The 12,658-nt window shown below is 45.8% G+C and overlaps 1 protein-coding gene across 1 annotated transcript in view; it reads right to left on the bottom strand.

The window, feature by feature from the left end:
- Positions 1-1,143: 1,143 nt before the first annotated feature.
- Acp3 (acid phosphatase 3) overlaps positions 1,144-12,658 on the bottom strand; it is a 64,491-nt gene continuing 52,976 nt past the window's right edge. Inside the window, exon 11 of the mRNA XM_045136650.1 lies at positions 1,144-2,715. Coding sequence (XP_044992585.1) covers positions 2,597-2,715 — 119 coding nt within the window. The 3' untranslated portion in view covers positions 1,144-2,596. The remainder of the gene's footprint in view (positions 2,716-12,658) is intronic.

The raw sequence follows: 12,658 nt of genomic DNA, 5'->3' as shown, positions 1-12,658 counted from the left end.
TGGCTCTTTAGTCAACCTAGAGGAGATGGAGCACCCTACTAAGTATTGAGAGGAGGTGGAGCCCTACTAAGTACAGGCTGGGGCGGTGGCTCACCAAACGAAGAACTTGCCACACAAGTACATGGACCAGAGTTCAGAACCCTAGTGCCCACTTTAATGTCGGCTGGGTGTGATGGCCGGTCTGGGACCCCAGTGATGAGGAGATGGAGCTAGGGGATCCCCAGGGCAAGCTAGCTAGCTGGAGTAGCCAAAATAGGCCAGCTGTGGGTTTAAGTAAGAAACCCTATGCTAGTAAAAAAGTAGAGAACAATTGAGGAAGACATTGACGTCAACTTCTCGCCTCCCACACACATGCAAGCATGCATGCACACACACACACGCACATGCACACCACACACACTGACATTTGCCACCAACAGCATGGAATGGCTGGGTGTTCAGAGCAGAATATGATTGTTTAAAGTAAATTTTAATTTCCTAACAATCTCATGGGTGGAGCCATCCATGAAAGTGCTTACTGAAGCAATGATCTATTATGTGTTGCTTAAATGAAAAAGGAAACTGTTCACAGGAAATAAGACCAGGGTGTGATTTTTTTTTTTTCTTTTTTATCCGGAGGTAGGATTTCACTCTAGCCCAGCCTGACTTGGAATTCACTATGTAGTCTCAGGGTGGCCTCGAACTCTTGGTGATCCTCCTACCTCTGCCTCCCGAGTGCTGTGATTAGGCATGTGCCACCACACCCGGCTTTTCTTTTCTTTCATTGTTTTTTATGTCCATATAGTTCAGAGTCTTCCTTTTTATTTATTTTGTGTGCATGTGCATGTGTGTGTGTGTGCCAGGATCTCTTTCCACTGCAATGAATTCCAGAAGCATGTGCCTCTTTTTAAAAAATATATATTTTATTAATTAGTTATTTGAAAGAGAGAAAGAGACAGAGAGAGAGAGAGAGAGAGAGAGAGAGAGAGAGAGAGAGAGAGAGAGACTGACTGAGAGAGAACGGGCACTCCAGGGCCTCCAGCCACTGCAAACGAACTCCAGATGTGTGCACCCTCTTGTGCAGGACGTGGGTCCTGGAGAATCAAACTGGGAGCCTTTGGCTTTGCAGACCAAGGCCTTAACCACTAAGCCATCTTTCTAGCCCGCTGTGCCCCTTTTTGCATCTGCTTTATGTAGGTATTGAGAAATAAAACCCAGACCAGCAGGCTTTGCTAAACAAGTACATTTAACTGCGGGAGCCATCTCTCTACCTGGAGTCTTCCATTATAGAATTAAGAAATCAAGATGGAAAATATAAAAGCACTTGTTTCAAGTTTTTGGCCCAAGCCAGAACAGAATTGAGCATGGGGCTTCCACCCTCGGTCCACTTTTCTTTCTATCTCCCCACAAATAAAATTCAGGTAGTGCTGAGGGTGCAGCTCCATGGTAGAGGACTGACTATCCTAACATACATGAGGCCCTGCAGCAAAAATATAAGTAAATAAATAATTCGATATATTTGTGGCAATGAAAACACATTATTTAGTTGGGCGTAGTGGTGCACGCTTTAATCCCAGCACTTGGGAGGCAGAGGTAGGAGGACTGTCGTGAGTTCAAGACCACCCTGAGACTACATAGTGAATTCCAGGTCAGCCTGGGCTAGAGCGAAATCCTACCTTGGAAAAAAAAAATATTTTTTCATTCATGAAAAGTCCTTATGAATGTTAGATATAATTTTAAAGTGAAATTAGATAATACACACTGTATAAAAATTAAGCTCTGGGGCTGGAAGAGATGACTCAGTGGTTAAGGCACTTGCCTATGAAGCCAAAGAACCAAGGTTCAACTCTCCAGTACCCACATAAAGCCAGATGCACCAAGCGGTGCACGTGTCTGGAGGCCTTGCCATGCCCATTCTCTATGTCCCTTTTCTATCTCTCCGCTTGCAAATAAATAAATGAAAAAATAATTTTTAAAAATCAAGTTCTGATAGTAGAGGTTAGAAAAAAAAAGGAACTTAAAACTCATAGATTTTCAAGTTTTTCTTAAATATGAGAATTGTGAGAAAATGACCTTAGCTGCACCTTAAAATGGCTGGTATTAGTTTCTGAGAATTAAATACCTCTTATTTTAGATGCACATGTTAAGTCCTGTTAAGAATTGCTTCCTGTGTGTGTGTGTGTGTGTGTGTGTGTGTGTGTGTGTGTGTGTGCGCGCAATGGTGCAACCAAATAACTAAAGGAAGGGCTCATCATTCCTCACCGGGCCTGTCTTTGAGACTTGCCTTGTACTTGCAAACAACCGTTTCCCACCATCCAGAGTGGTCTAATGTACGTCTTTGTTCCACCCCCTTGCCAACTTGGCTCTTTGCGGGCACCCAGGCGGGCTGGAGTTTGGCTTGGGGTTGCTCTGCGGCTCTCTCTGCCCTCGGCTGCAGGACCTGTCTTAGCAGCCCCAGACCACCCTCAGCCAGGAAGAGACCCAGGACACCTGCCAGCCCAGCAGCTCCCCGCAGTGGCTGCTTCGGGGTGGCTCTGCAGAGGAAGGGTGCAGGCGAGGGCATGGGCATGGGCACGAGGCAGAAATCTGTCCTGCGAGGGCCGCGTGTCCCGTGGGTTCAGATGTTGTTGTAGGCGTCTCTCTGCCAGCAAGGCCCATGGCGGATAAGGACGAACAGCAATGCCACCAGGACTCCGGATACCAGGCAAAAGGTGACGGCCAGGATGACCCTTAGAACTGTGGGCAAGAGGAAAGTCATCGCTGTGAGACTGATGCAGACGTGAAGACGACATAGGTTTGAGGCTGACCTCAAACGCACCACATACCCGAGGATGGCCTTGAACCCTAGACCCTCCTGCCTGAGCTACTCCAGTGCTAGGATAACAGGCGTTTGCCACCACACCCAGCTTTTCTGCTTTACTTGTAACTTATAGATTTTAAGTGTCCTTAAAGTCAGTATAGAACAGCAGTGAAAAGACCATGATAGGTCTAGGAATCAGGAGGTGATATAGGCCTCAGTTCCCCAATATAAAAGGAAGGTGATAGATTTCCAACTCTCCCCCACAACACTCCGCCGGTGCCATACTAAATTGATGCTATTTTACCCTTTAAAAATATTTTATTGTTAGTCGGGTGTGGTGGTGCACGCCTTTAATCCCAGCACTCGGGAGGCAGAGGTAGGAGGATCGCCCTGAGTTCAAGGTCACGCTGAGACTACATAGTGAATCCAGGTCAGCCTGGGTTAGAGTGAAACCGTACCTCAAAAAAATTTTTTTAAATTTATTTTCAAGAGGGGGGGGGATGAGCATGAGCATGCCAGGAACTCCAGATGCATGGGCTACTTTGTGCATCTGGCTTGTGTGGGTCCTGGGGAACTGACTCTGGTCCTTTGGCTTTGCATCCAAGCACCTTAATCGCTAAGCCATCTCTCCGGCCCCATTTTGCCCCCTATTTTTTTTTTTTTTTTTTTTTGGAGACAGGAACTTGCTATGGGTGACTGAGGAAATGAGCAAACTATGAACCGAGATCGGTACTACAGAAAAGTGCAAGCGCCAAAGGATGGGGAGGAACACTCTGGAACTCTGTCCTACAGACACACAGAAGCTGGTGCATGGTGACACTACCTACATAAGACTTGCATAATATGAGGGCAAAAAAAAAAGACATCAAAATAGAAGGGGGGAGGGCTGGAGAGATGGCTCAGTGGTTAAGGCACTTGCCTGCAATGCCTAATGATCAGGGTTTGATTCCCCAGGACCCATGTGAAGCCAGGTGCACAAAGTGGCACGAGCATCTGGAGTTCGTGTCTGCTGCACCCATTCACTCTCTCATTCTCTCTCTCCTTGCAAATAAGTAAATAAAATATTTTTTAAAAAATAGAAGAGGGACTTCAGTGGAGGGGTGATACAGGATGGGGGCAAGAGGGGATTATGATCAGGGTACCTTATGTAAATGTATAGAGGTTTCAAAAAACGTCTTTATGTTTTTATTTATTTATGAGAGAGAGAGGGAAAGAATGGGCATACCAAGTCCCCTAGCCACTGCAAACGAACTCCAGACACATGTGCCACTGTGTGCCTCTGGCTTATGTGGGTTCTGGGAAATCAAACCTGGGTCCTTAGGCTTTGCAGGCAAGCACCTTAACCAGTAAGCCATCTCTCCAGTCCACTATTTTTTTTTTAAATAAGAGGAATGGTATGGAATAGAGGAGATAATGAACTTTGTTTTCAGGGAGCTGGGCGTGGTGGCACATGCCTTTAATCCTAGCACTTGGGAGGCAGAGGTAGGAGGATAACCATGTGTTCAAGACCACCCTGAGATTACACAGTGAATTTCAGGTCAGCCTGAGCTAGAGTGAAACCCTACCTCGAAAAAAAAAAAAAAGCAAGAAAAAAAAAAACACTTCGTTTTCAAGTGGAATTAAAATAATTCATTATCTCTGTTCCTGAAGACTCCATATCTTGGGCTGCAGGTCCCTGGTAATCAAGCTGGAGCTGAGCAGGACACCTCCTCGCTGTTGACTGGCTGTCTGAATGCTGGAAACAGCCATGCTGTACTCAGCCTTTTGAGAGAGGGAGACGTCACCAATGGTGTCAAACAGCAGTGGACCCTGCAAGCCTTACAGCTGGCCAGCAAGGCCAAATGTGGTGACTTGTGCAATAGCGGTATGGCTGTTACGGGGGAATCCAACCGCTCTCTGCCTGGACTGAAGGCCTGCTCCACAGGCGGGAATACATGCCTAGTACTGAAATCCTAGTCAAAAGCCTACGGCTGGGGAGGTCACAAGCCCCAGGGGAATAACACCTGCTGTTGTCTGGCTAAATGTGTATATTATACCTACAAAATTGCCCTCTAAACACCCATGGTTATGTTCATATATTGATGCTATTCTTACTTTTGGTTAGAGAAGCTTCTCTTCTCTTTTTTTTTTTCTTTTTCGAGGTAGGGTCTCAGTCTAGCCCAGGCTGACCTGGAATTCACTATGGTGTCTCAGGGTGGCCTTGAACTCACAGTGATCCTCCTACCTCTGCCTCCCAAGTGCTGGGATTAAAGGCGTGCACCACCACGCCCGGCAAGAAGCTTCTCTTTTCTGATGGTGGTGACCACTGGGGTGACTCAAAACTAACCGTAGTGCTAAGAAGAAGTGACAGAGGAGTGTGCAGCACCAAGTGAGACATCTCTATCACACCCTCCAAGGCCAGGGACATTCGTGGAAGAAGTGGCAGAAAGAACGTAAGAGTCAAAGGAAGAGAAGGACTGCTTGCAATGTTGTCTACCAGACATAAAATGGCCTGGATATTCTTGACCTTACAGTGGCTGAGGCTACCTACACAAGACCTGCATGATAGGGGAAAACATATGATGGCATCAAGGAGGAAGAGAGCCTGGTTGGAAAGAAGAAGAGATTCGGAGTCAGGTGTGGTGGTACACATCTTTAATCCCAAAACTTGGGAGGCAGACATAGGAGGGTCACCATGAGTTTGAGGACCCCCCTGAAACTACATAGGATTATGATCATGGTATACTGTTTATATTTAAGGAAGTTATCAATAAATAGTTTAAAAAAAGAAATAGGTGGGCTGGAGAGATGGCTTAACAGTTAAAGTGCTTGCCTATGAAGCCTAAGGACCCAGGTTCAAGTCCCCAGTACCCACCTAAACCAGATACACAAGATGATGCATGTACCTAGAGTTCTTTTGCAGTGGCTGGTGTGCCAATTCTTTTGTTTTTAAATCTTTTTTATTTTTATTTTTTATTTGAGAGAGAGAGAGAGAGAGAGAATGGGCAGGTCAGGGCCTTCAGCCACTGTCAATGAACTCCAGACACATGCCACACTTTGTGCATCTGGCTTACATGGGTCCTGGAGAATCGAACCTGGGTCCTTTGGCTTCATAGGCAAACATCTTAATGGCTAAACCATCTCTCCAGCCCAGGTGTGCCCATTCTTTATCTGTCTCTTTCTCTCACTCTCTAAATAAATAAATAAAATATTAAAAAAGAGAAAAACAGAGCCGGGCGTGGTGGCACACACCTTTAATCCCAGCACTCGGGAGGCAGAGGTAGGAGGATCACTGTGAGTTCAATGCCAGCCTGAGACTCCATAGTGAATTCCAGGTCAGCCTGCTCTAGAGTGAGACCCTACCTTAAAGACAAAACAAAGAGAAGGGTGGGGGGGCATTATTTTGCTAGAGAAATCTAATAGGTAGCTGGGGAATAAAAGCAGGTCTACAGTCCTACACTGAGAAGTGGAAACAAGGGTTGCAGATGTAGAAGACAGAACCCTACGTACACTGACTCAGGAGTGTGGACGTCATGTGCAGGACGGGTTAAAGGATCTGTGGAAGGAGTCCATCCGACAGAAGCGGGACAAGGGGCCGAGAGCAAAGAAAACGCAAGGCAACACACACACACACTCTCTCTCTCTCTCTTTCTCCTCCCCTCCTGTTTTTAGTGCTAGGGATTGAACCCAGGGTCTTGCCATGCTAGTCAAGCTTCCACGGAGCTACATCCCCTGTCATTTGCTGCATTTGTGACAGGGTCTTTGGACATAGCTCAGGTTGGCCTGGAACTCAAGATCCCTCTGCCTCCACCTCTTGCATGCTAAGGCGTCAAGCTTGTATAGCCACGCCAGACTTTCTGTGAGTTTTCATCTATTCATTGTAAGTTATATGCTTCCTTGCATTGTAGAAAACTTTTGGAGCTTGGCAGAGCCACATTCGAGAAGTGGAGAGAAGACAGTGGTCAGTTAGTTGTACCTTATGGCACAGAGATCTGGTCATGGCTGAAAGGATGTCCTACCACACAGAACCCCGCAGGGGCTGCTGAAGGCCATGTGATTTGTACAACTTTATTTTATTTATTTATTTGCAAGCACAGAGAAGGAGAGACAGAGTGAGAGAGAGGGAAGAGAGAGAGACAGAGGACATTGAAGTGGCCTCCCGCCACTGCAAGTGAACTCCAGATGTAGGTGCCACTTTATGCATCTGGCTTTACGTGGGTACTGGGGAGTTGAACCCAGGCTGTCAGGCTTTGTAAGCAAGTGCCTTTAACTACTGATCCATCCCTCCAGCTATGCACAACTTTCTTAAAAACTAAGTTGGCTGTCTGAAGAGATGGCTTAGTGGTTAAGGCACTTGCCTGTGAAGACTAAGGACTCAGGTTCAATTCCCCACTACTCACATGAGCCAGATGCACAAGGTGGCGCATGCATCTGGAGTTTGTTTGCAGTGGCTGGAAGCCCTGGTGTGCCCATCCTCTCTCTCTCTCAAATAAAATTAAAAAAAAAAAAACAAACAACCTTGAGTTGGTGATATGAATCAAAAGCCATTACTCTTCAAATCTTATCTACTGTGTGCCTTTCCATCCTTTGAATACACTGCTTTTGTCTTTCTTTCACTAGGATCCTTGGGTCACCGTAGTAGCCTGCTGTTCTCCATCCCCTCAACCTCCTCCCTTCTCACCCATTCTTCCACTGAAGCTGGGCTCTTCCTAAAATGAGCAGCCAATCGCACCTATTCTGTTCACCAAACCTCTCAATGTCCAGGATATTCAACTTGACCCAGAGAGGCCTCAAACCTGCATCTCCCTAAAAGGGGCCATGTCATTATGCTCAACCTCCTGGTCTTTATACAGTTCCTTAGCTAGACACTCTCATTTCTGCTCACCCCCATACACCTGGCTTCCCTTTGAACTTCACCCCTCTGCAAAGTCTCTCTGATCCCTTAGACATAGCTAATTGCCCTTGCTGTGGGCTCTTGTTATCACCTGTGCACTCTCTACCATAAGGCTTACACTTTGCTGCTGGGCATGTTTTTTCATAAAACATTTTAAAAAATGTTTTTATTTATTTATTTGAGAGAGAAAGAGGGAAAGAAAGAGAGAGAGGGAGAGAATGGGCACACCAGGGCCTCCAGCCACTGCCATGAACTCCAGACGCATGCGCCCCTTTGTGCATCTGGCTTACGTGTGTCCTGGGGAATCGAACCAGGATCCTTTGGCTTTGCAGACAAATGCCTTAATCGCTAAGCTATCTCTCCAGCCCCTCATAAACATTTTTTATATTTTATTTATTTGAGAAAGAGAGAGAGATGATGGGTGCACCAGAGTCTCCAGCCACTGAAACGAACTCCAGATGCATGCATCACCTTATACATCTAGCTTATGTAGGTTCTGGGGGATTAAACGTAGGTCCTTAGGCTTCAAAGGCAAATGCCTTAACCACTAAGTCATCTCTCCAGCCCCAGGGTATGTTTAATTCTTTAAAAAAAAAATTTTTTTTAATTTGAGAGTGACAGAGAGAGAGAGAAAGAGGCAGAGAGAAAAGAGAGAGAGAATGGGCACACCAGGGCCTCCAGCCACTGCAAACGAACTCCAGATGCGTGCGCCCCCTTGTACATCTGGCTAACATGGGTCCTGGAGAACTGAGTCTCAAACTGGGGTCCTTAGGCTTCACAGGCAAGCGCTTAACCTAAACCATCTCTCCAGCATGGGTATGTTTAATTCTTAATCATCCGCCATCACTTATCTTGCCTTACCCACCCCACCCCACTCTGTGGGGAGAATCTCTTGTCTGCTGCTATTTCCTCAGCAAGCTAAGTGTGTGATAGCTAGGTGCATGTAGAGGGAAATAGACACTATGGATCTGTTCTTTATTCAATATTCACATACTTTGACCCAACAACCTTATTTTGGAAAATTGCCCTACGGAAATAGGCCACATGACAGCGTAGGATACAAGAAAAATACGAGGTCGTCAAAGTAAGCTGCCTTGAGTGTTGAGTTCGATTGCCACGAGTGTTTTCCCATGTCTATGCTCTGAGCTTGTTTTCTTCTGGGTAATATGGGCTTGTTGACTGACACCTGCTTCACTACAACATGAGCATGAGTTCCAAAGGGGAAGTTTAACAAGAAGGTGAGGGAAGAGTAGACTTCATCTTGCAAGGAAGAGTTGAGAAGGACATGAGCTGGAGAGGGTAAACCATGCACTTCAGGAAATCAGGAGTGAGGAGAGTGAACAAGAAGAGGTGCTGATGGGCATTCTGATGAGAGACATCTGGACATTTTACAGCAGAAGGAGCCAGTGTGGAGGAAAGAAATGAGGCACTTGGGAGGCTGAGGCAGGAATTCTGAGGCCAACCTGGCCTACAGGGTTCTGAAACCCTCTCTCAAAAAAAAAAAAAAAAAAAAAAAAAAAAAGGGCTGGACAGATGGTTTAGTGGTTAAGATGCTTGCCTGTGAAGCCTAAAAACACATGTTTTAATCTCCACGTCACATGTAGCCAGTCACAAAGTGACACACAAGCATGCCATGTCGCACATGTGCACAAGGGGGCGCACGTGTCTGGGGATCATTCACAGCAGCCCTGGTGCATGCATTCTCTCTTTCTCTCTCTCTCTCAAAAATGAAAGTTAAAGGGCTGGAGAGATGGCTTAGCAGCTAAGCCCTTGCCTGTGGAGCCTAAGGACCCTGGTTCAAGGCTCGATTCCCCAGGGCCCACATTAGCCAGATGCACAAGGTGGCACATGCCTCTGTTTGTTTGCTGGAGGCCCTGGTGTGCTCATTGTCTCTCTATCTGCCTCTTTCTCTCTGTCTGTTGCTCTCAAATAAACAAAAATTTAAAAAAAAATTAAAAATCACAAAAAACTATACCACCACCACTAACAACAATAACAAAGGACTAAATAAAATAAAGGAAGGGATAGAGGGCTGGAGAGGTAGAGACAGACACACAGAGACAGAATCTCCCTGAGGTATAGGAGAACCAGCCTAAAGCTATTAGCATATATTGAGAGAGTGAGAACCTAAAAGGGTGGTCAGTGGATTATCTTATTTACTAGGAAAATTAAATAAAATTGAATCTGAATTCTGGAAAAAATGAAAAAGTTTTCCTAGAGTGGAAAAAGTGTCTGGTAAAGTGAATATATCTTCCAAATAATGTTAACAGATGTACTTGAGGCAAGAATAGAAATTTTGCATTTATAGTTTTCTTCAGCTCTTCTCAGCAGCTCAAATGGAAAAAAAAAAAAAAGTAAGCATGTGAAGCTGGGTGTGGTGGCTCACGCCTTTAATCCCAGTGGGAGGCAGAGGTAAGAGGATCACTGTGAGTTCGAGGCCACCCTGAGACTACAGAGTGAATGCCCGGTTAGCCTGGACCAGAGTGAGACCTTACCTTAAAAAACAACAACAACAATTAAACATGTGATTGATTTGATGCAGGGCTGAATGTTGGTGTAGTCGACGGGACATGAGCCCAGTCATCACTATGAAGGCCGGAGTTGCCTCAGTTGAAGGCAGGTGTGGGAGTGGGCTGTCAATTACTGCCCACCAAAAGCAAGTGCCAAGGTCGTTAAAGGAGAATGAGATGTGTCCTGGGAAATTGAAGATGGTGGCAACAGGGGTGAGGCAAAGGTGTTTGAACCAGATGGCCTCATCTCGGGGGGGGAGGAGCGGTGCTGGAAAGACCGTCACAGAGCAAGGGCTGCTGACAGCAGTGAGAGAAGATTCTGCCCAGTGGACAGAGGACAGATGTTTTACACACATGGGTTGGCATGTACATTTGCCTATATACCGAGTGGTTGAATCTATAGAGCAGTCGTTTTCCAAGCACATTCACAGCTTCTGTCCCCTAGTGATTGACCAATTTGCTGATTTCCCTGTTTTCACAATTGGACCCCGGCTGTGAGGAAGTCTGGCTGAGTATGGAGGGAAAGACATTTATTTTTTAATTTTTTTTTTTTTTTTGAGGTAGGGTCTTGCTCTAGCCCAGGCTGACCTGGAATGCACTCTGTAGTCTCAGGGTGGCCTCGAACTCTTCACGATCCTCCTACCTCTGCCTCCCGAGTGCTGGGATTAAAGGCGTGCGCCACCATGCCCATTTCTCTCTCCTTCTCCTTTTCTCTCTTTTTCTTTCTCATCCTCCTCTCCCTACTTGCGAACAATTAATAAATAAAAATATTTTAAGCGGGGCTTGGTGGTGCACGCCTTTAATCCCAGTACTCAGGAGACAAAGGTAGGAGGATTGGTGAGTTTGCTGCCAGTTTGGGACTGCAGAGGGAGGACCAGGTCAGCCTGAGTAGACTGAGATCCCACCTTGAAAAAACAACAACAACAACAAAAAATAAAAATACACTATGAAAAAAATTTTTTTAAATACATTATGTACATGTACGAAAATTGTCAATAAAAAGTTAAAGAATTTTAAAGAACATGGTATGGCGATTGTATATGTTGTATTTTCTAGCAGAGACTCTGCAGACTTTAACTGATCTGGTTAATTGGGTCGTTAGCACTAGCTGAAAACATGGCTTCTAGTTGTGGATGGAATTTCATGGGTGAAAATTATCTAAAGGACAGGTCTCCATGTACCTAATATATGCCAGATCTGTGTATCTGATTTTCATCTTCATTCCTCTATTGGCTGTCTTAGAACATCTGTGTCCTGTATTCTACTTTTCTTCTCCAAAACATCACAATTCATCTGTGGAGCTGCTTGTCAGATTTCCCTGAGCCCCTGGTACTTGGATTTGCTAAGTTCGATGATCCTGCTCAGAGGTCCTTCGACTCCCTTCATGTTGGCTGCTCGACCGACTGTACACAGACTAAAGCAAGTGATCTCTCAGCCCAATCTCCCTTCCTATCTCAGAAAGCCTGGCATGGTGGCGCCAGCCTTTTAATCCCAGCACTTGGGAGGCAGAGGTAGAAGGATCATCGCGAGTGAGTTTGAGGCCATCCTGAGAGACTGCATAGTGAATTTCAGGTCAGTCTGGGTTAGAGCAAGACCCTGCCTCGGAAAAACAAACCAACAAACAAAAAGTCCCTTCAATGAACGATTATCTTCCTGAGAATTTTTTCTTTTTACCTGCTGCCTCTAGCATGACTCTGAAACTGTATTGAACAAGTTTAATTCGCTATCATTAAAGAAGCTCGTGTGGAGAACTCATTTTATGAGAGGCCATCTCATAGGCTCTTGTACGTTTCTGGGACCTGAAAGGGCTGCTGGGAAGCTGAGCGTATGAGACAACGCTGTGCTTTGTAGCGCTTGCTGATTCCGTGGTGAACACTCTCCCTCTGGGACCAACTTCAAACTACCCAAGTGAAGTCAGAGAACTCAGGTGGGAAAAGCTGCACGTATTTCACCCTGGTCATCAGTTTCAGCTGCAGAACAACAAGCCTTGCATTTCCTTTATGCAGATGCATCGTGGGGCTTAATCACATCATTCCATTGGGAGTGAATCACACTTCAGTACAGTGAGTTGGCTCAGCAGTCAAAGGCACTTGCTAACAGAACCTGTCAACCCTGGTCCAGTTTCCCAGTACCATGTAAAAGCCATACGCACGAAGTGGCATATGCATCTGTTTGCAGTAGCTGGTGACCCTGGCATGCTCATTCTCTCTCTCTCCCCCTCTCACTCAAATCAATAAAAAATAATTTAAAGAAAAGGAATGGCTTTTTATTATTTATTTATTTTTATTTATTTATTTGAGAGAAACAGACAGGGAAAGAAAGAGGCAGAGAGAGAGAGAGAGAGAGAGAGAGAGAGGGAGAGAGAGAGCGCGAGCGAGCAGAGTGGGTGCGTTAGGGTTTCTAGCCACTGCAAATGAACTCCAGACGTGTGCGCCCCCTTGTGTGTCTGGCTAACATGGGTCCCGAGGAATCGAGCCTCAAACTGGGGTCCTTAGG

Source organism: Jaculus jaculus, chromosome 17 (genome assembly GCF_020740685.1).
Source record: "Jaculus jaculus isolate mJacJac1 chromosome 17, mJacJac1.mat.Y.cur, whole genome shotgun sequence".
Classification (NCBI taxonomy): Eukaryota; Metazoa; Chordata; class Mammalia; order Rodentia; family Dipodidae; genus Jaculus; species Jaculus jaculus.
Note: the sequence above shows the minus strand (reverse complement) of the source record. Positions and strands in the feature narration are given on the sequence as shown.